An 18,721-nucleotide genomic window follows, 5' to 3' on the forward strand; every position below is an offset into this window, starting at 1 on the left:
AGAAAAAACCACAAGAAATCACAAAGCACAAAATAGATGTAATTGTTGATATGACAAGGGAGTCTTTGACTTAAGTTCATCACTGGGGTCTGTGAAAGGGGTGCCCTGGGGACCACAAGTCATTTGTTTGTACAATAACTCAGCAGAAACAGAAAACAGCCAGTGGGCATTTTCCATCAAGGCTCGAAAAATATAGTAGGTGCTCAGTACATACCCACAATGGAATCAGCTTCAAACGATCAATGACATTAGCTGAATGCAAATGAATAGAGAAGCAGGGCAATTCAAAAAAGGTTTGTCTGCTTACATTCCAGGAACCCATCTGGTATCAAGATGAGGTCCAGTTCCTTCAGCTCGGGTGCACCCATATGACTCCTTGTTCCCAAGCTGTGTGCACAAACATGAATGCATGTATGTGATCCCAGCTGCCTGGGCGTCCCTGCTCTCCAGTGGGTGGATATTCTGACGAGTTCACACAGCAAACTAAGGAAGGTGGGAGACTCTGATGGACCAGGCTGACTCAGTGGCAATGAGAATCTACCTGCAGAATCTGGGGGATGAAGCATCTGAGGTCGTGAAATTGATCCTTGATGTCTGTGTGACTATGAATAAGTCACTTGGCTTCAGTCTCCTCACTTGTGACATGGAGGAATGAATCAGAAGAGTGAGGTCACAGAAGGCTGTGATGTTATTATGAGGCAGCCCTTGAGACTGTCCCCAATATTTCATCCTCCAAGCCTGCTTAAGGATATAGGAACTTACAGGGACCTGAGGTTCTGACCGGGGAACTGTGAGGGCCTGGCCACCTTCTTCACTCTCAGTGGTCCCTCCGCTGAAGAAACCAGGGCTTGAGAAGCAGCTACACTGCCCTGCAGCTGCAGCCTAAACCTGGGCTCTGGCAGGAACCAGACCTCTGAGGGCCGAGAGCCATGAGGATGAGGGTCTCCCTTTTACTGTAGGACTCTCTGGATGTCTGGGGTGGGATTGGTGGGGAGCCTTCCCTGGGCACTAAAGAAAACTGGATAGCCCTGGCTGGTATAGCTCAGTGGATTGAGCATGGGCCTGAGAAACAAAGGGTTGCCAGTCTGGGCACATGAATGGGTTGCGGGCCAGGTCCCCAGTAGGGGGTGTGCGAGAGGCACCACACATTGATGTTTCCCTCCCTCTTTCTCCTTCCTTCACCCTCTAAAAATAAATAAAATCTTAAAAAGAAAAGAAAAGAAAAGAAAATGGGATAGAAGCAGATGGGAACTTTATCATCAAGAAGAGCCTGGGAGAGGTCTGAGGACAGGGTTGATGGAGAGGTTGGGTTGATGGAGAGGTTGAGGCCAAGAGGTTGATGGTTGATCAGGGTCCTCAGGACTCTCTAGGCCGTTACCAGGGAGATCATTCCCTTGGCGACCAGGGCCTCTGGGAGCTGTGTGGCCCCTAGCCCTGCCCCACCCTCCACTCCACCACAAACCACCTCCTTTTTTCTTTTTTTCTTTTGGTTTATTCTCCCAGTCACCTCTCTGTCAGGGGACGGTATACCCAATCCTTGCCCATCGCCTCAGCAGTACTGGATCTGGAGGCCATGGGGTAACAGTGGGACAGAGCCTCCACCTCCCGGGTCAGCTCCCGAAGCCGCCGCCTCACGTCATGGGCGTCATACACTATGCGGGCTGAAGAGGGGCGCTTGGGGATATCTGGGACAAATGCTGGACCCCTGATGGGTGGTGGAGCTGGGGGGTCAGGCGAGCATTGCTCCTGCTCCCCCTGGACCCCTGTCCCCCCTCCACTGTTCTTATGGCTCAGGACCTGCGGGCTGGGGGGTGGGGGATTCACAGGGTACACATAGGCCTCTAGGCCCAGTTCTGACCGAATCTCTCTTTTGAGGGGCCTTCCCTCTATAGTCTGCTGGAAACGAATGGTCTGGGGAGGCAGCTCCACAGAGTCCTGTGCCCAGGGAGCCCAGAACCCCTGGGTGGATTGGAAGCCTTCCCAGTCAGAGGGGCGGTCCCAGTTGTGGGAGCAGACTGCCGGATGCTGATGAGGGGGCTTCTCCTCATCGTCAGTGTCGGGTGCCCAGGCTGTTGGGTGGTGGGCACGGCGTGCTGATGAGCCTCGATGGTGAAGGTGGCGAGTGGGTGGGGGTGTCAAGGTCATTTTCAAAGGGTCCATGGTGCATTGAAGGTGGACTGCAGGGGAGCTCTGCTTTGGGAGCCAGGTCTTCTTTCCATGTGAGGATAATTTAAAAGCTTCTGTGGATAGGGGAGAGGTAAGGGCTGAGGAGGGTACTGACTCCTACAGTGGTGGAGAGGCAGGGTTCAGGGACAGAAGCTACACAGCTATGGAAATCTGAGAGGGTAGAGTGGGAGGGGGCGGGACCGGCTTAGGGTCAAGGGCTAGAACACCCAGGTATCTGCCCTTCCTCTACCCTAACCTGGGGCCCCTCTTACCTTTGTCACAAACCATATGGCAGAACATGTGGTGTAAGAAGACACGAAGTCTGCGCCAGAGCTGAGGAAGGGACACAGTGACCACAGGCAAGCCCTGGCCACCAGGTCTGCCCCCAGCCATCCTCCAGCACCCTCCCACCCAGCCCTGCCCTGACCAGTGTCACCAGATTGATGCCAATGTTAATGCAGATGATGAGGCCCAGCAGCAACAGGATGGCGTTGCCCAGGTCCTGGCAGCTGTTGGTGTTGGGGCTATGATATGAGTCGCACCTGGGCCATGGCCGCTCAGCCATGGCCATGGGGGTCCCTAGGGCCACCAGGGCCCCTAGGCCCCAAGCCCACTGTGCCACAGTGCCCAGCCGGCCTGTCCCAGAGGCTCTGGGGCTAAGTGGGTCACAATGATGCTGGGGCTCCCCCTCACAATGTGCCCAGAGGGAGTCCTCAGCCCAGGATTAACCTTCCAGCCTGAGTCCAGACCTTGGTGAAAGCCAAGGCCTTCACCTTGCATGCCTGTCCTGTAGCCAGCTACCTGGACCACTAGCCAGGCCCTCTGGCATGCCCGGTGTCTGCCCCCGTCAGCCCGCTGGGACCTTTTCTACACACAGCTCAGTCCTCTGCAGACACGGGTCCTAATCTTAACTCCCCAAATAGCCCCATTACCATGGCAACCTTAGTCAGCACCCACTCCTCCTTTCTCTCAGACCTCAGTCACTGAAAAGGGTGTGGGTGCAGACCTCCCCCATCAGCAGTCACACCCCCGAGGCTTGTTTCTTCAGAGCCCCCTGCTCCCACCTCCTGACATCACAGCAGGCACAACCAACAGTTAAACTTTATATTTACAATATTCTCTTCATCTTTTGCCAGGTTTAAAAATGTGTACAGAGCCGCAAAGGGTGGGGACATGGGACTGTCAAGGAACTGTTGCGGAGAGGGCTGGGCATTGGAGTCCGTGGCTGAATCATGGGGTCCCCCAGCCCCTCTCCCATGTCCCAACTTGTGGGACATCTGTCTATAGGGTTCAGGGCCCAGGTCCCTAGCATTTAGAGGGCATGGCTGTTTGGAGAGGAACTAGACCAGGCAGGAGAAAGGTGGGGGACGATGAAGTTTCCATGGTTGAAGGTGGGAGAAGGGACGGTCAAGAGGCAAAGTTCTAGGGAGCCAAGACCAGAGATTCTGGATGTGAGTGTCAGTGGAAGACAGCACCCCATCCCCTACTCAAGTTTGGCACTAACAACCCACAAAATGCCAGCAGACAAGGATTCTCTCCTTCTCCACTGGTGTCCCTGACGAGGTTCTGTTTCCTCTAGGCTCAGGTCCCCTCTGGGCAGTCACCTCACACGTCCTTTCAAATTTTTCCTGCTGGTGTCTGCCCACGTCCTGCCGCCCATTGCCCCCTCCATCTGTTTCTCAGCACAGCTGACCTCATTCTCTCCCCAACCATGAAGCCTTTCTCCCTTGCTCTCCTCCCCTCCACCCTCCACCCCTCCTTTTTCTCAGCCTTGGCAGCTGAGGGAAGAAGGGGCAGGTCAAAGGGGAATGGGCCACATAGGGGAGAAGCTGGTCTGACGCTGAGACACGGAGATGGCTTCAAAGAGGGAGAGACATGTGGGAAAGGGAAACTGAGGCACAGAGGAAGGGATGAGACATGGTGAGGATAAGAGACACAGGTAGGACTCCTATAGCTGCTACCTCCCCCTCTCCTGTATCCCACCTGCTCCCACGTTTATCTGCTCTGGTCCAGGACTGGGGAATCCTTGGCAAACCCACCCACCCAGTTTGGCACAGATGAGTAATGGTCTGAGGACTGAGGGAAAGGCTGTCCTTAGACCCCAATGAGGACTTTGGTCAAACATGCATGGCCTCTATGGGTGGCAGGTCCCACACCCCTGACCCTGAACTTGACATCTCTGGGGAAGGGAGGGACAGAGCTCTGCCCTCAGGGTTTATACATCCCCCTCAGCTTCTATCAGCTTGAAGACTTCCTACCTGCTGTGTGAGGAGTTAGGTGCTGGGCCTGAGGCCTGGGGGATGCGGGGAAGTACTGGAGAGAAAGGGACCATCTGCATGGGAAAACATACATCCACATGCAAGAACATGTTTGCACTCAGAGAAGTGTGTCCTGGACTTCTGGGAAAACAAGTTCCCAGGTGGTACAGGGATGCACGATCTCCCGTCCCCCTGGCAGGGATCCTGTCTGTCATCTATGGAAGGCAAGGCCTACCTGGGAGACCGCGCTCCACCTGACTCGTGCCAAGGGGGAAATACATGCTTCTCCAGGGCGGGGCAATGGGGGGTGGGGGTGGGGAGCAGGGAGGGGGCGCTGTGGTTTCTCACTACTTCCCAAGAACCACCCTGTGTTACCTGGTGGCCAAGGGTCACTGTACATGAACACACCCCTTCCAGGGTCTCCGAGGGGTGGGCAGGGGAGAGAGAGGAGGTGGGAGAAGGCATGAGGGAATATGATTCTGGGATACAAATCCCCGCAGAAATTCTTTGAGGGGGCCAACATGTGTCCAGGGCGGCAAAAAAAACCTCACCCTGCACATGGGAAAACACACCCCCTTGTAGAAAGCACACCTCCAAGTGGGAAAATCCTTCCACACTTCCACACACTGAAGACTGGTGTCCCAATGGAGGGGACAAAACACCCCCCGGTTGTTCAAAGGCCCAGGTCCAGAGAAGAAAATGGGCTTCTATGCATGGGAAAACACACATCCCAGTGAGGGGACCCGAGTCCGCCTAATGTTCCTTGAGGTGTGGCGAGAAAAGCCTGTTGCCAAGTCGTCCTCCCTGCCTTCCGAGTGGCATTCCTGCCCGTGGGAGGGCTGGGGAGGAGGGCCCCCCCCAGCCATCCCCTATACCCGGGTAGTGGAGTGGGGGTGGGGTAGAGTGTTGTTGTGGCTGGTAGCGGTGGGGGGAGGTGGGGGGAAGGGCCCAAAGGGATGGAGGGAGGGTGGCGGCGGGGGAGGTGGTGGTCCCAGGCCACTGGGCAGCAAGGTCAGGGCCCCAGGGGCCAAGAGAGGCACATCATCCGGTGCCCGGCGCAGGGCCAGGGTGTAGTCGGGTGGGCAGGCGGGGCGCAGGGCCTCAGCAGGGTCCGCCCCAACGCCACCACCCCGTTTCAGCTGCAGTGACACCAGCTCCTCTTCTGGTGGCAGCTCTCGGCCAGTGGTGGGGAGCAGGGGGCCCCCACCAGGCACACCAGAGCCTGATCCGCCCGGGGGGCTGAGCCTCCTGCACCGCAGCTCCTGCCGCCGGTCCCGCTTGTAGTAGAGGGCGGCAAAGGCGAGGATGTTGAGGAAGAGGAGGGAGGCGCCTACGGCCACAGTGACGCTCAGCTCTGTGGAGTAGTCCCGGGAATCCCCAGGGAAGCGGTCATAGGCCCTGGGGCCTGGCTCGGGCTCAGGCTCCGGTGGCAGAGTGGCAGGTGGTGGGGGCCTGCGTGTGCCCGGGGCGCCGGGGGGCGGACGAGGTGGCCAACGCGTGGCGTAGGGAGGCAGGCGCGTGGTGGTGGTGAAGACCTCCGTGTGCAGGTTGTGCAGGTGGGGCACAAGCTCCAGCCAGAAGGCCACCTTGTTGGCGCGGTAGTTGTCACGCACGCGCGGCTTCAAGCCAATGTGCAGGTACTGTTTCTCCTTGCTGTTGAACTTGCTCCATACCACCTCCTCGAAGCGGTTGGGCTTGGTGTGGATGAACTTGGTGTCCTGCGGCACTGGCTGGTTGGGGTCGCTGTGGGCACAGGAGGGCAGGGAAAGGAGGAGTGAGGGTGAAGCTCCAACAGGTGTGGGAGGGTGGCGGAGGAATGCGGAGGGAGTCAGAGATGCAGAGAGCCAGGGAAACGGAAGGTAGTCAGAGAAAAAGCAAGAGGCAGAGAGACAGATGGATACAAAGAGACAGAGATGGATACGAAGAGATAAATTCCCAGACAGGGAAAGAAAAACAAGGAGGGATGGAGATAGACTGCCAGAGACGGCCAGAGATGAGGACAGAGGGACAGAGATAGGCAGAGGCACAGACAGCCAGCGGGAGAGGCAGAGGCTGAGACTGAGTGAGAAAGACGTACGGGGACAGAAAGATAAAGACACATGAAAGACAACCACGGTGAAATCAGCAAGCAAAAAGCAAACAGATCGAAGGGAAGGGGAGAGATATCAATGGCTTTCAGGAGTGCGAGATGTAGAGACAGGCAGACCCACCCCTTCCAGATGCTCAGACACAGAAGGGAGCTGTCAGAGGCCAGAGCAATGGGAGAAGAGAGACGGTGGCTGGACTAGGGAGCGAAGAAGAGACAGCCATGGAGCCAAAGTCACCAAGTGAGCCCACCCCCAGAAAGGACAGGGACCTGTCTGTTTAACTCTGCTGAATCTCCAATACGCAACTCAGTGCCTGGCACAGAGAAAGTATCCAGCAGGTGTCTGAGTCGAGAAGGCAAGGTGCCGTAATGTAGGGATGGTGGCCTTGTGAAGAAGTGAGAAAGAGAAGGAGTGGAGAGTGGAAGGTGTGTGTGCCTCAGCCTGCATGGTGCCCCACCCAGGCCCTCTGGCCCTCACCCAGTCTTGGCGAAGTTGGTCCAGTAGGTCATGACCACGGCGCTGAGCATGACATCATTCTTAGAGAAATTGCAGGGGAAGAGGTCTGTGGCACCCACCATGGGCACGCCAAAGACGTAGGGAAGCTCGTCCCCGTGTGCTGCATCTGCCCACTCGGGCCGGCCCTCAGCCTGGCAGTGGTGGTAGAAGGTGTAAAAGTAGACAGGGGACTGGTAGTCGGCATGCAGCTTGGCGGTGGCCACGGCTGGTGCCACCCACTGGTGGTCAGTAAAGAGTGCCAACAGGGTCTTGCGCCGCATCTCACCGTTGTCCCGGTCGGCCCAGTCTGTGTACATAAACTTGATGGTCTCCCGCAGCACATCCTTGCCCTCTGGGTAGCCATACAGGTTGTCCACAAAGTTGGAGACTGTGAAGTCAAAGGCGCTGGCGGACACGCCATCCTCACTCTCTGCTGAGTCCTCCACGAACTTGAGGCCTTCGCCTTGGTTGACACCAATGAGCATGTCATAATTTAGGAATTCTCCTTGCTGCATGAGGATCTCAGGGTCATCGGGGACAACATCACCGTCCACCACGGGCCCAAAGGCGATGTGGTAGCTGGGGAGAAGGGGTCAGAGTATCATCTCCTGCTCACTGGTCTCCTCTCAACTCATAGCTTGTTAAGCTCTCTGCCTGGAAGATACTGCTCTGTAGTTAAAATATCCTATGAATCCACCCTGGTTAATGTGGCTCAGTTGGCTGGAGCATCATCCCGTAAACCAAAAGGTCTGGGGTTTGATTCCCGGTCAGGGCACATGCCTGCATTGCAGGTTCAGTCCTCAGTCAGGGGATGTTCAAGAGACAACTGATCAATGTTTCTCTCCCCCTCTCTCCCTCCCTTCCTCTCTCTCTGAAATCAATAAGTATATCATGGAGTGAGGGTAAAAAAACCTCTCTTATGAATCCTTCAGGGCACTTGGCCTTGGAAGTCTTCTTTGAAGCACTTAATGGTACCTTGTGTATACTTGCCCTCTTTGGGCACCTCCACTCTCTTCCACTTAGGGAAGGCTTCCAAGAGAAGAAGGCAGGGCCACTAGAGGGGCCTGACCTCTCCTTGTCAAACCTGCAGACACCTCTCATTCTCAGCCTCCTTGGAATCAGTAAGGTGGGTGAAGGCCTGGACCTGGCCCTCTCCCATGCCCACACCAATACTCATACCGGGCAGGCTGCACGTCCTGGTCCACCAGCTCCCGGGAAGGCTTCCGACGCAGACACTCCACAGCTTCAGCACTGTCCTCCCGGTCACAGCCCACCTTTGCCGCCAGTAGGCGCGTGTATTTGAGCGGCTGATAATTGACAGACCAGCTGGAAATGGCAGTGCCACTCTGGGCAATGGCCTTCTGGAACAGTCCTGGTGGGATAGGCAGGCGTTAGGCTGGGCAGTATCAGCCCAACAGAGAAGGGAGACCTGGTAGGTTCACGGGCATAGGAAAGGGGACAGGACTGGCAGACTAATGAGGTTGCTGGTACCTTCCGAATGGTGAGAAAGGATCAGAAGGTTGACACAGGATGCGCCTGCCCCAGACCCAAAGATGGTGATGCGCTCAGGGTCACCCCCAAAGTGGGCGATGTTTTCACTGAGCCAGCGCAGGGCCTGGATCTGGTCCAGGAGTCCATAGTTGCCTTTTGCAGCCTGGTCCCCGGTGCTGAGAAATCCTGGAGGTAAAGGAAGAAAGGGAGCTACCGGGGGGTGTTACAGTGTCCTTGCCTCTTATCTGGGCAGCTCAGCCCAGCCCAGAAGCCATTTTGCCACTCCTGGGTTTAAAGGACCCCACCCACCAGGCCCCCCTCCCAGACTCCCTACAGTTGGTTGCCCTCCCTCACCGAGTACCCCAAGCCGGTAGTTGAGTGTGGCTACAATGACGTTGCCATAGGCGGCCAGGACAGAGCCATCGAACATGTTCCCGGTGCCCTCCATGTAGGAGCCGCTGTGCAGAAACAGCATCACGGGCTTCTTCCCAGAGTCTCGGATATCTGCGTGGGGAGGGGGTGGGCAGGTGGGCCGGGAGTGGGGACAAGGACATGGTGAGACCAGAAGCAGCACCTCCTAGCTCCCAGGCCTGCTGAAGACCAGCCCAGAGCTCAGGGGACATGTCATTCCCATCCCTGGGGGGCAAGACCGGATTCCCCTCCCTCCCTCCCCAGCTAGCTCTGGCAGAAGGTCCCTCCCCACCTCCTGCCAGTCTGCTCCACGACACTTCTTCAAATGCCAGGCAGATCTTCTAAGAAGCCTAACAGAGGCAGGGGTGGGGGGTGGCCCTCCTCAGGGCATCTGCTGGATCCAGGGGACCTCCTCCCCACACACACACAGCAAATCTCCTTCCTGCTCCTAGGAAGAGTGAGCTCCTAAGGCTGGTACTGCAGCTAAAGATGCTAGGAGGGTCCTGAGCTTTTCTCAGACTTAGGCCTTGGGCCTCAGCTCCACATGGTAGACTGGTCTGTCCATAAGGGGGTGCCAGGCCCTAGGGTCCCTGGGGGCTTGGTCTCCTCCCCGCCCTAATTCCTTTCTAGGTCACCTCCCCAGTCACCATGGCAACCCCCAGCCTAATTACTATGGCAGAAGGAGGCAGGGTGGGAAAGAGCTTGCTTAATGAAGCCAGGGTGCAGCTCCCCTGTCTTGGAACCCCCTGAAAACTGGCCTGAGCCCTAGGTTCTGCACCAGACCCTTCTCTTGCCATGTCCCAAAAGGATCCCATAATCACTGTGACATGTGGTATACTTTTGGGGCACTCCGGACTGGACTAAAGAGTGACTAATTCCAGGAGGTCAGAGTCTGAGAGGGCTTGCTACAGTCCCTGAGGCTATAGAAGTACCCTCCCCTGCAGCCTCTGCATGGTTTACCACTGCACCAGGGCTGGGCTGACCCCTGGCCCACAGGACTTCCTCCTTCATGACACCTGCAATCTCTGCCTAGCCTGGGCCCTCACAAGCAAGAGCCAGGCCTGGGCCTCCACGCCTGGTCCCCAGTGTCTCTGCCAGCCTCCTGCATCGTGCTTTCTTCTAGCCAGAGGTCAACCAACAGGCCTCTAAGACCCTTCCCTCAATTCCCTACAGGTAGCTTCCGGCCTTCTTTCTCTAAGGACCTTCTCCGCCACCTCCCTCTGCCTGACTTTGGCCAGAAGCTACTAGGTGGGCAGTGCCTCCTTTATGTCCTTCCCGAATCCTATTTTTTGCTTTGTTCCTGAACCTCCAGTGGCCTTCCAAGAAGTTCAGGCTGAGTCTCCTTCCTCCCAAGGTCCTGTCCTAAACACCCTCAGTTCTCCTCCCTCCTCCCCACCCAGCACCTCCACTCCCAGTGTGGGAGGAGGGGGGAATCAGAAAAGGAAGGAGCAGGAAGTGGGGCTGGGGCAACAAGAATTCAAAACCAACAACAAAAAACAGGATCAAGAAAGAAGAAAGAAAGAAAAAAACAACAACCAAAAAGCAAGAAGCTCTCGGGGCAGATTCAACAAGAAAAGAAAAAAAAAAAAAGATCCATTTTTTGGAAAAAAAGAAAAAAAGAAAAAATTCTTTGTATTTTTTTATTCAAAATTTTGTGGTGAAACTTCAAGAGATTGGGCCCTGTTTTCAAAAATTTCCAAATTCTTTAATTTGCTTCAAATGCTCGCATTTTCTGCATCTAACAGGCCTTTGGAAATTGCAGCGGGCTTCTGGTGGTTCAATGTGTCATCAATTTGCCAACTTAATTTTCTTTTCAAATGTTTTGCTTCAAATTAAAGTAGTTTTTTCAAATGCTACATTTCACAAGTTGCAAAACAGTCCAAATTTTTGGCAAACTCTTAACATTTTATCCAATTTTTTGGTGTCTTATTTTTTTTCTGACATTCCAATTTTTTCCACTATATTTTCTCCATGTTTAGCTTTTCTTGAAGGTTTTTCTAGTGGGTCCAATTTTGTTCAAATTTCATTTGAAGTTTTCATAATTCTTTTTTCCAATATTACAAATTTTTCTTTTCTTTTCTTTTTCATTTTTAGTGGGGAGAGCGACTGCGGGCCTCCGGGGCTGTGGGGGTATTTAGTGAGGGGCAGGGCTGTGAACGTGAAGGTCCTCTTATAAGCAACCACATGCAGGAGCGGGGTTTTTAAATCTACCTGTGTCTGGCGGATTGAGCGTCGCCTCGTCACGTTTTTTTGTGAGCGGACCTAAGACCGGGAACACAAAACAGAGAAAAAAGGACAATTTTGTGGGGAAAGATGGGGGTCAGGGGAGGTGGTGGATGGGGAAGGGAGGAGAGAAAGTAGAAAAGGGGAGGGTGGGGGGCAGAAAAAATAAGCCAAAAAAAGCAAAATTTGTTTGCAAGAAAAAGAAACCAAGAAAAGAGAAAAACGTTTTTTTACAACCCAATTTTGTTCCCCTCCCCAGAAAAAGTCATGCCCCAAAGAAAAGGCTGGTTTTGGGGGTTAGGGTGCCTAAGTGGGCTGAGGCCTGTCTTAGGACATATTAACTTGGCTGGAAAGGATTTGGCTTGTAGATGTGTTGGCTAATTGCTGGAAATGAAACTGTGTTAAAGGTGGGGTGGGAGGGGAGGGGAAACCTGCCCAGGAGACCAAGGCCAGCTTTGCCACCTGGGCCACCACTCACGCAGGCTCTCTTCGGGGCTAGCCAAGCACCTGCCTGCTCCCCAAGGCTGTAGAGAGGAGGGGCTGCAGCAGAAAGGATTCTGCTTCCCTCTGGACCAATCTGGAGGGCTGTGGGTAGGTCAGCTAAAGCTGCCTGCCCACCTACCCAGACTCTCAGCCACCAGCATTTCTCTTCCATCCGCACTCACAGGCCTGGCTTCTCACCCCATGTCCCCAATGTGGGGTGAAGCAGGGAAAGGGGTCATCAGGTCTTGCCCTCCACTCCACCTCTTCCCTCTGTCCCGCCCACCCTCCAAACTTCATCCCCTACCCAGGCCTGCTCTCCTCCCTCCAAATGGTAAATTTCCCACCAGGGGCACCAGCCCTTCACCAACCCCTGCTCTAATGCCAAAAGTCCCCCCTCCCCAATTGGGGGTTCAGTCCACAAATAGGGAATAAGAAACACAGTGCCCTGAGCCCGCCGGACACATAAGGTGCCAGGAAGTGCTCGGAAGCACAAAGTGTGCCCACTGTCAAGGAAGGGTCCTAGACTAGGCCCAGAGTTTGGCTCCAGGCTTCTTTCAGGGGAGAGCTGGAACCCAGGGGCCTGAGGGGGTTCCCCCAATCTGACTGGCTTCTCCTCAACAGCAGGGAGAGGGATGGGTCAGCAAGGCCCAGGCCAGCCTGTGGAAAGCTTCTCCCAACTGACAATAATGACCCTGTGGGGACCCACTAGGGTCAGGGCCTGTTCTTCTCTGTGACAGGATGGGAATGGGGATGAACTCAGCAAGGCAGGCATGTACTTGAGTATTCAGTGTGTGTGTGTGTGTGTGTGTGCGCGCGCGTGCCTGAGTCAACCTCTTCCTTCCAGAGCTGGTGTGAAGATTCAGTGAGATCACCTGAATGCATCAGGCCCCTAAGCAGGATGGCAGTAAGCGATGGTTAAAAAATACAGAAGGTGTGGGGCAGGGCAGACAATTTGTGTGGAGATGTTGGGGTAGATAGTCCTTCGGCGGGAAGTGCTGGCGGGGTGTCTCACTGAGGAGGACACTGGGTTGGACAGCCTACTCGAGGGTGCGGGAGTGGAGAGCCCCCAAACGGAGAGTGTGGAGACGGCCAGTGTCTGTGAAGGCGCTGGGGTGAAGAATTCACAGGAGGGAGAGTGCTGGGTGAGGCAAATATTCCACGAGAGTGCGGGGAATGTGGAGTGGATGGCTCCCATGTGGAGGGTGTTTGGTCAACGTCCTATCAGGGTGCTTAGAATCTGAATGAGATTACAGTGACCGCTCCTTCTGTGTGTTGTGTGTACAGGTTACTATGAGGCATGGTTTACATGGGGAGGGGTAGTTAGGGTGTTAGGGTACATGGCTGGTATGACAAGATAGGGTGGATTGTCCATACAGGTTTTGGGAACAAGATGGGTGGGTTGAGGTGCTGGATGTGTTCTGTGATTGACATGAGAGGACTTTGGGTACAGAGACTGTGGTGTGAGTGGCCTGGCGGGGCACATGGTCCGGGTGCAGGGTTATGGGGATAAAGGTCTATCTATGTATGGGTATTACTAGGCACTTGACCTATATCCAGGAATACTGGGAGCCACAGGTGTGGGTGATGGGGTACACAGTCATAGGAAAGTGTTGGGGCATGTGCTGTGTACAGGGAGGTGCTGGGAGTTGCGGTATGTGGGTGTGGGAACACGTACACGGTCAGTGTGTGGATCGGTTGGGCACGTGACCAAACGTTGAGTAGTGGAGATCCTGATCTGTTGAGGGACTTGGTACATGAGGGGGGTCGTTGGGTGTGTAGGGTGTACCTAGAGGGGTTCCTGGTACCAGGCCTGTGTGTAAAGTTGTTGGAAATGACCTGTAGGGGGTGTGGTAGGAGTAGATGGTCTCTGACAAGGTGCAGCGTGGGGCTGGGAAGATGGTCTATTGCGGTGGCTGGAGTTGTGCTGATTACCTCTGCTGTGGACAGCTGGAAGGTACTCTGAAGGATACTCTGACTAATCTTAGTGTGCTGGAGGTTGGCAGGAGTTGTCCAGGGGAAGTGTGCTGGGGCTACGAGCAGAGCTGTAGACAACTGAGTTGAGAGTTTATTGACAAGACAGTCTGTTGAAGAGCTCCAGGGATGGTGTTCTGATGGGGATGGGTGGGTGTGCCATGAGTGGAGAGGCCCTTGGCAAGGCCTTGCCCTGATCCTTCAGGATCGTATAGGGATCAGAGGACATAGGGATCAGAGGGCCTGAAGAAGATGCCCTCAGCTTAGGCAAGGGGCTCTGGATGTGATGTGATAGATGGAAGTCTGCAGGACTGGCCTGGGGGAAAGGAGGAGTCTGCTGTCCTTGAGCTATAGATGTTGCTAAAGTGGGCAAGCCAGGGGCAAGCCCAGTCCTGGGGGTGGGAGATGGGGGTAGAGTGGAATGGGTGCCCAGGCAGGTGATGGATACCTCCTCTGGGGGGACCAGCTGGGTAAGTCCAGCCTTGTGCCTGCTGACCTTACCACTGACTGTCTCTGTGGGGGGTGGAACTTGAAGGGTGACTGTCTATGGGATTCATTCCTGGGACTGCTTGGCAGGCACCCATACCACACTTGGAGGGCACGCAGAGCCCCCAGGGACATACTGTCCTCTCACTGTCCCCACAAAGCCCAGCTCCCATCCCGGACTGTGCCAGTGCCTGAGGTTCTGCATGTGTGTTTGTGGGCTGTGTCCACAGAATGCCCGGCGTGGTGCCCGCGCCCTTACCGTCCTCAGTGGGCACGTAGAGGTTGAGGTACAGACAGTCCTCGCTCTGGTTCTGCACGTAGGTGGCGGCTGCCTCCAAGTTGTCGGTGAACCACACAGGCAGCATGATGGCTGGCAGCGCCCCGTGCAGGTTCTGCGGGCAGGCGGGTGGCAGGGTGGTGGCGTTGCGCACGCCGGGCCACGAGGCCGGGGCCTCGGGCGGCTGGAAGCGTCGGGCGCCCAGGGGTGGTGTGGCGTAGGGCACGCCCAAGAACTGCACGACGGGGCCCAGGATCTCGTTGTTGAGCTCACGCCGCACACCGCGCACTCGCCCGTAGGCCGTGTTCACGACTGGGAAGCGCTCCTCCCCGAGGCTGCTGAGGCCCAGGCCCGGGCCACCAGGGGCACCGCCTCCAGGACCCCCTCCCCCCCGTTGAGCCCCCACCAACCCCACCAGACACAGCGCCAGGAGCCACATGCTGATAGGGGGACCCCCCCTCCCTCCCCGGGACCCCCCCCCTCGGAGAGAGAGAGAAGGGGGGGGAGAGGGAGGGAGGCCCCCCCTCGCCCCAGGAGGGAGGAGGGGGCGGGAAAGGAGGGAGGAGGGGAGTGGGAAGGGACCTGGGTTAGACTGGACAGAGAAGGGGTCTGTTCCTCTCCATGGAGGGGGCAAGGGGTGGGGAAGGGGAAGGAAGTGGGAAAAGGTGAATGCAGGCTGGACCTGTGGGTTGGAGGGAGAGGGTATGCAAGATACAGACAAACAGACAGAAAAATACATAGGAGAGGTGGAAGAAGGGAAGGGAAGAAGGGCAGACAGAAGGGAATGGGGAAACAGAAGAGACAAGTGGTTAGTGACGTGAAATTCAGACCAGTTGCCCCACTTCTTCCACCCTCAGGCCCCACAGCACTTCCTCTCATCCCCAAAACCCCCTCCATCAGCAGGGACCCAGATAGAAAAGTCTGAGGCTGAGGGTAGGGTCAAGATGTGATAAAAGTCCAGGACACAACCAGAGGGGAAGGACGGTCAGCTCCCCAGACCCAGCCTGCCTCCTTCCAGCTGCTTTATCTGCTTTATCCCTACCAGGAGGGCTCTCCTTGAGGACTTAGGAGTCCCAGTTCCCACCTCCCTGGGAGGGATGAGATAGACAAGGAAGAGAAAATAAAAATACCAAGTCATTAATTAGCAGGAAGTGGCAGGTTTGTTTATACGTGTTAATTACTCCTGAGCTGTAATTTCATGGCCCTTAACCCCCACCCCAGGCCAGACTCCAGGCCTTCCTTGGGACTGCACAAGCCCACCACCTTCTCCTTCCTTTGACATCCCATTCCCTAAGGATTTGTGCAGCATTGGGGGGACCCCTTTTCCCCAGGCCCTTTCCATTTCTTCCCTCAGAAGTTAAGATGCCTTGAGGCAGGGGCTAGATTAGGGAGGGGATGCTGGAGGGGGGCAAATCCAGGGACAGATGTGTGATCCTGCAGCCGGTTGCCGAGCGACATGATGCTGCCCCGCAATGTTACCCAGGCAACGGGCTGCAGCTTTAACCCTGGGGTGGGGGGGGGCAGGTCTGGAGGAAGAGGGGAAGGGACTGGCTTGGTTATGGGGTCCATTCTAGGCATGCGGACAGAGGCATGAGTCAGAAAGCTACAGTTTCCCCCAACCTTAGCACAGAAGAAGAAGTATGTATGTTGAGGGGAGCGGGAGATTGGAGGCATTAAAGAACCCTAAAAGACCCGCCTCTTGGCCCTTGTTGGCCAATCAGAGCCTAGTCCTAGTGACCAGGCCTCTGGCTGGGGAAAAGGGGTGTTGAGGTGGGTTTAGAGGGAGTCAGATGCACCTACTGACTGCCCCCTCCCACAATCTTGAACAGCCTTGTACTCCAGGCACCTCTTCTTTCACACATGGTATTTAGACCAGTGCTCTGGGGGCAAACCTAGGCTTTTTCTCAACCTGTCTCAGCTATTCACCTCCCCTTCCCCTTGCCAGTCCCCCACAGATGCTGCTCTGATACCTGGGTGCTCAGGGCAGCAGGAGCAGGACAAGGGAAGAGATCAAACTAAGGGGCAGACACCCAGGTCATTTCGGCAACCCCCCCAACCCCCCCCCCCCCAGCTGCCAAAGCTGTTTGCTGACGCGGGGTTTTCAGAGCCAGGCGCCAGCCCGCGGGTGGCTCTCTGCAGGTGTCAATTTATTCCAGAGATGAGGACACAGGAATCCTTACCACACACACCCAGTCATGCCCTCCCCCTCTTCAGGTCCTCTAAAGCTCCTGTTCCCCCATCATCTAGAGGGGGCTTGGGGCTGGCTCCCTCAAGATTTCCTCTGCCCATGCCAGGGTGGGCTCTGCTTCCATGGCCTTGCCACCCCCTCCCCCTCCTACTAACTCGGTTTATCTGCCTCTGTCACCCTTCCTCCCGTAAGGTACTTTGGGCCTGTGGCCTTCTCCCTGACAGCTTCTCTCCCTTCTTCCCTCCCTCTGGAGCCACCCCCCCATCTCTTTCCTCTCCATAACGCTCCCTCAGCGCATCTTTCCCAGCCTCTTCCAGACTGCTCCATCTCTTGCCTTCAGTCTCTGTCCCTCAGTCTCTTGTCATCACTTCCCTATCTCCCTCCTTAGTGTTTCTCATTTTTCTCTCCTTCACATACCTTCCCCAAATTTCTCCCTCATGCCTTTTCTGTTTCTCTCTCTCCTCCTCTTTCCCTATCTGTCTCCCCCATTTTCTCTCCCCTTCTTTCTCCTTTCTGTCTGCCACATCTTGCTCCCCCCTCCTCTCTATTCCTCTGTCTTGCTCTTTCCATTCCTGACCAGCCAGGCCTGACTCCCACAGCCAGGGAGAGTTGAGGGACGGGGGCTCAGGCCGCAGCAACCCCCCCCCTTCTTGCAGTGGGGAAAAATGGCTTGGCTGGGAAGGGGAGAAGGAGGGGGAGGGGGAGATGGGAACACATGGGGTCTGTGGGCCCATTCAAAGGATCATTCATGGGCTGGAGAGAGGCAGAGACAAAGAGACCGAGACGGAGAGACACGGCGAGAGCATCCCTAGGCGGAGACCAGCAGACAGAGCAGGCTGAGGGAAACCAGGCGCAGGGAGAGAGATGGGGAGTGGGAGACCCCAGTGGACCGCCACGAAATCCCCTCCACCAGAACCGGCTTAGCTCCTACCTGGCTCAGCCCTGGGGCCGTGGTGCCTCCATCCAGGGCTCCAAGTAGGGGGCGGCGGCCTCTGAGCCCCCGCGGTCCCGCAGGCCCAGCCCCCGCCCGCAGCGCCTCACCCAGCGGGGGAGGGGGATCGCCCCAGCCCCAGGGGGCGGGGCCGGGATCCAGTCGATCCCCGGGGAGAGGTAGGGGATGGGGTCAGGAGGAAGCCGAGAACAGGGAGCCCCGCAGTGGGGACAGAGGAGTGAGGCGGGGGCAACGGGACAAGACTGGATTGAGGATCCACTGGCTCCGTGGGCCGGCTTCGAGGGACCAGAAGGCGGTACAGGCGGAGGATCCTAAGGAATCGGGTGCGGGGAGAGGAGTCCACGGCAATCCCCAGGGGCCCGGAGCCCGGGAGCGCAGGATCCGCGGTGCAGGGGCAGGGATCCAGCCGGAATCCTCGGGGAGAGGGAGGGATCTAGTCGATCCCGAGGGCGGGCGGGAGTGGGAGGTCCGGGGAGTCAGAGGAAGGCGGGAGTAGAGTCTGGAGCCCCGGGGCAGGGGTCGGCACTGCTCCTAGGAGGGAAAGGTGGGGGTAAGGGGAAGGCTTCGGGGGATGCTCAGCAGCCGGGAGGCCCAGACTCCTGGCTCCGCGCACCAGGGCCCACCCGCCCCGCGTCCATCCCAGCCCGAGAGTGATGATCCGTCGGCGGAGCAGCCGCAGCAGCCCCGCGCGTCACCGAGCGGCCGCCTCCCCCGCCCCCTGCAGAGAGAGCGGCGCACACCCCTCGCTCTCACCCGCCTGCCCGCCCGCCCGCCCTCCAGAGTGTGGGGGGATTGGAGAAGGTGGAAAAGGGAGGGAGTGGACAGACCGACGTAAGAACGAAGCGGTCCCGGGCAGGAAGGAGACATCCCCCAAGATATCCCACCCTCGGGGCTCTCGCGGTTGGTGGTACTGGTGGTGGTGGTGGGGTGAACTATAGGGGGCGGGGCATCATATGACGAAGGCGGGGCCTTCGGGCCTGGAGGAGGAGCCAAATGTATAATGGGCGGGGTTTAATGGAGATGGGTGGGGCTTGGGTAATTGCGAGGTCGCCTCTTTTTGGTGGCGGGTCAGTTTTAAAGGAGAAAAGGAAGAGCCTGTGGGGAAAGCGCCAGAACTTTGCGTGGGGACCTGGATTTTTGGAAATTGGCAGGAGGCGGGAGGGGGGTGTTAGAAGCGGAGATCAACTTGGAAAGTGGGCCAATCCGTGACGCAAATCCTGTAGTACCGCCCCC

At 56.6% G+C, this 18,721-nt stretch overlaps 3 protein-coding genes across 5 annotated transcripts in view; 1 reads left to right on the forward strand and 2 right to left on the reverse strand.

Annotated features, from left to right (window-relative positions):
- Positions 1-1,503: 1,503 nt before the first annotated feature.
- Positions 1,504-2,737, reverse strand: SPEM1 (spermatid maturation 1). The gene is made up of 3 exons (XM_024564703.2): positions 2,594-2,737; positions 2,439-2,499; positions 1,504-2,240 (listed from the first exon to the last, which is right to left on the reverse strand). The coding sequence occupies exons 1-3, from the start codon at positions 2,735-2,737 to the stop codon at positions 1,504-1,506; spliced, it is 942 nt and encodes a 313-aa protein (XP_024420471.2).
- Positions 2,738-3,256: 519 nt separating this feature from the next.
- On the reverse strand, positions 3,257-18,422 carry NLGN2 (neuroligin 2). Of its 3 annotated transcripts, XM_053911510.1 has the most exons (9): positions 18,316-18,422; positions 17,468-18,019; positions 14,331-15,030; positions 11,120-11,170; positions 8,852-9,001; positions 8,498-8,683; positions 8,186-8,378; positions 6,989-7,585; positions 3,257-6,167 (listed from the first exon to the last, which is right to left on the reverse strand). In XM_053911510.1, exons 3-9 carry the CDS (start codon positions 14,785-14,787, stop codon positions 5,294-5,296), a joined length of 2,508 nt encoding a protein of 835 aa, XP_053767485.1. In that variant the 5' UTR covers positions 14,788-15,030; positions 17,468-18,019; positions 18,316-18,422; the 3' UTR covers positions 3,257-5,293. The 3 variants fall into 3 exon arrangements, with proteins under 3 accessions (XP_053767485.1, XP_071075406.1, XP_053767484.1); XM_071219305.1 differs by lacking the exon at positions 11,120-11,170; XM_053911509.2 differs by lacking the exon at positions 18,316-18,422 and having other exon boundaries at positions 17,468-18,203.
- TMEM256 (transmembrane protein 256) overlaps positions 18,351-18,721 on the forward strand; it is a gene marked incomplete in the record, with an annotated part of 2,041 nt that continues 1,670 nt past the window's right edge. The window contains 1 exon segment of the mRNA XM_024565102.4: positions 18,351-18,388.

The sequence above is a fragment of the Desmodus rotundus genome, chromosome 9 (genome assembly GCF_022682495.2).
Source record: "Desmodus rotundus isolate HL8 chromosome 9, HLdesRot8A.1, whole genome shotgun sequence".
NCBI lineage: Eukaryota > Metazoa > Chordata > Mammalia > Chiroptera > Phyllostomidae > Desmodus > Desmodus rotundus.

What these genes read in the sequence shown, in the direction of transcription:
- SPEM1 (XM_024564703.2), bottom strand. Translation starts at nt 2,737, where the DNA reads ATGGCCATGGCTGAGCGGCCATGGCCCAGGTGCGACTCATATCATAGC. An exon ending in GCATCAATCTGGTGACACTG is followed by an intron (nt 2,500 to 2,593) that starts GTCAGGGCAGGG and finishes TCCCTTCCTCAG; the next exon opens with CTCTGGCGCAGACTTCGTGT. An exon ending in CCATATGGTTTGTGACAAAG is followed by an intron (nt 2,241 to 2,438) that starts GTAAGAGGGGCC and finishes CCCTATCCACAG; the next exon opens with AAGCTTTTAAATTATCCTCA.
- NLGN2 (XM_053911510.1), bottom strand. Translation starts at nt 14,787, where the DNA reads ATGTGGCTCCTGGCGCTGTGTCTGGTGGGGTTGGTGGGGGCTCAACGG. An exon ending in GCTCAATCCGCCAGACACAG is followed by an intron (nt 9,002 to 11,119) that starts GTAGATTTAAAA and finishes CTCCCCACGCAG; the next exon opens with ATATCCGAGACTCTGGGAAG. An exon ending in CCTTTCTCACCATTCGGAAG is followed by an intron (nt 8,379 to 8,497) that starts GTACCAGCAACC and finishes CTATCCCACCAG; the next exon opens with GACTGTTCCAGAAGGCCATT.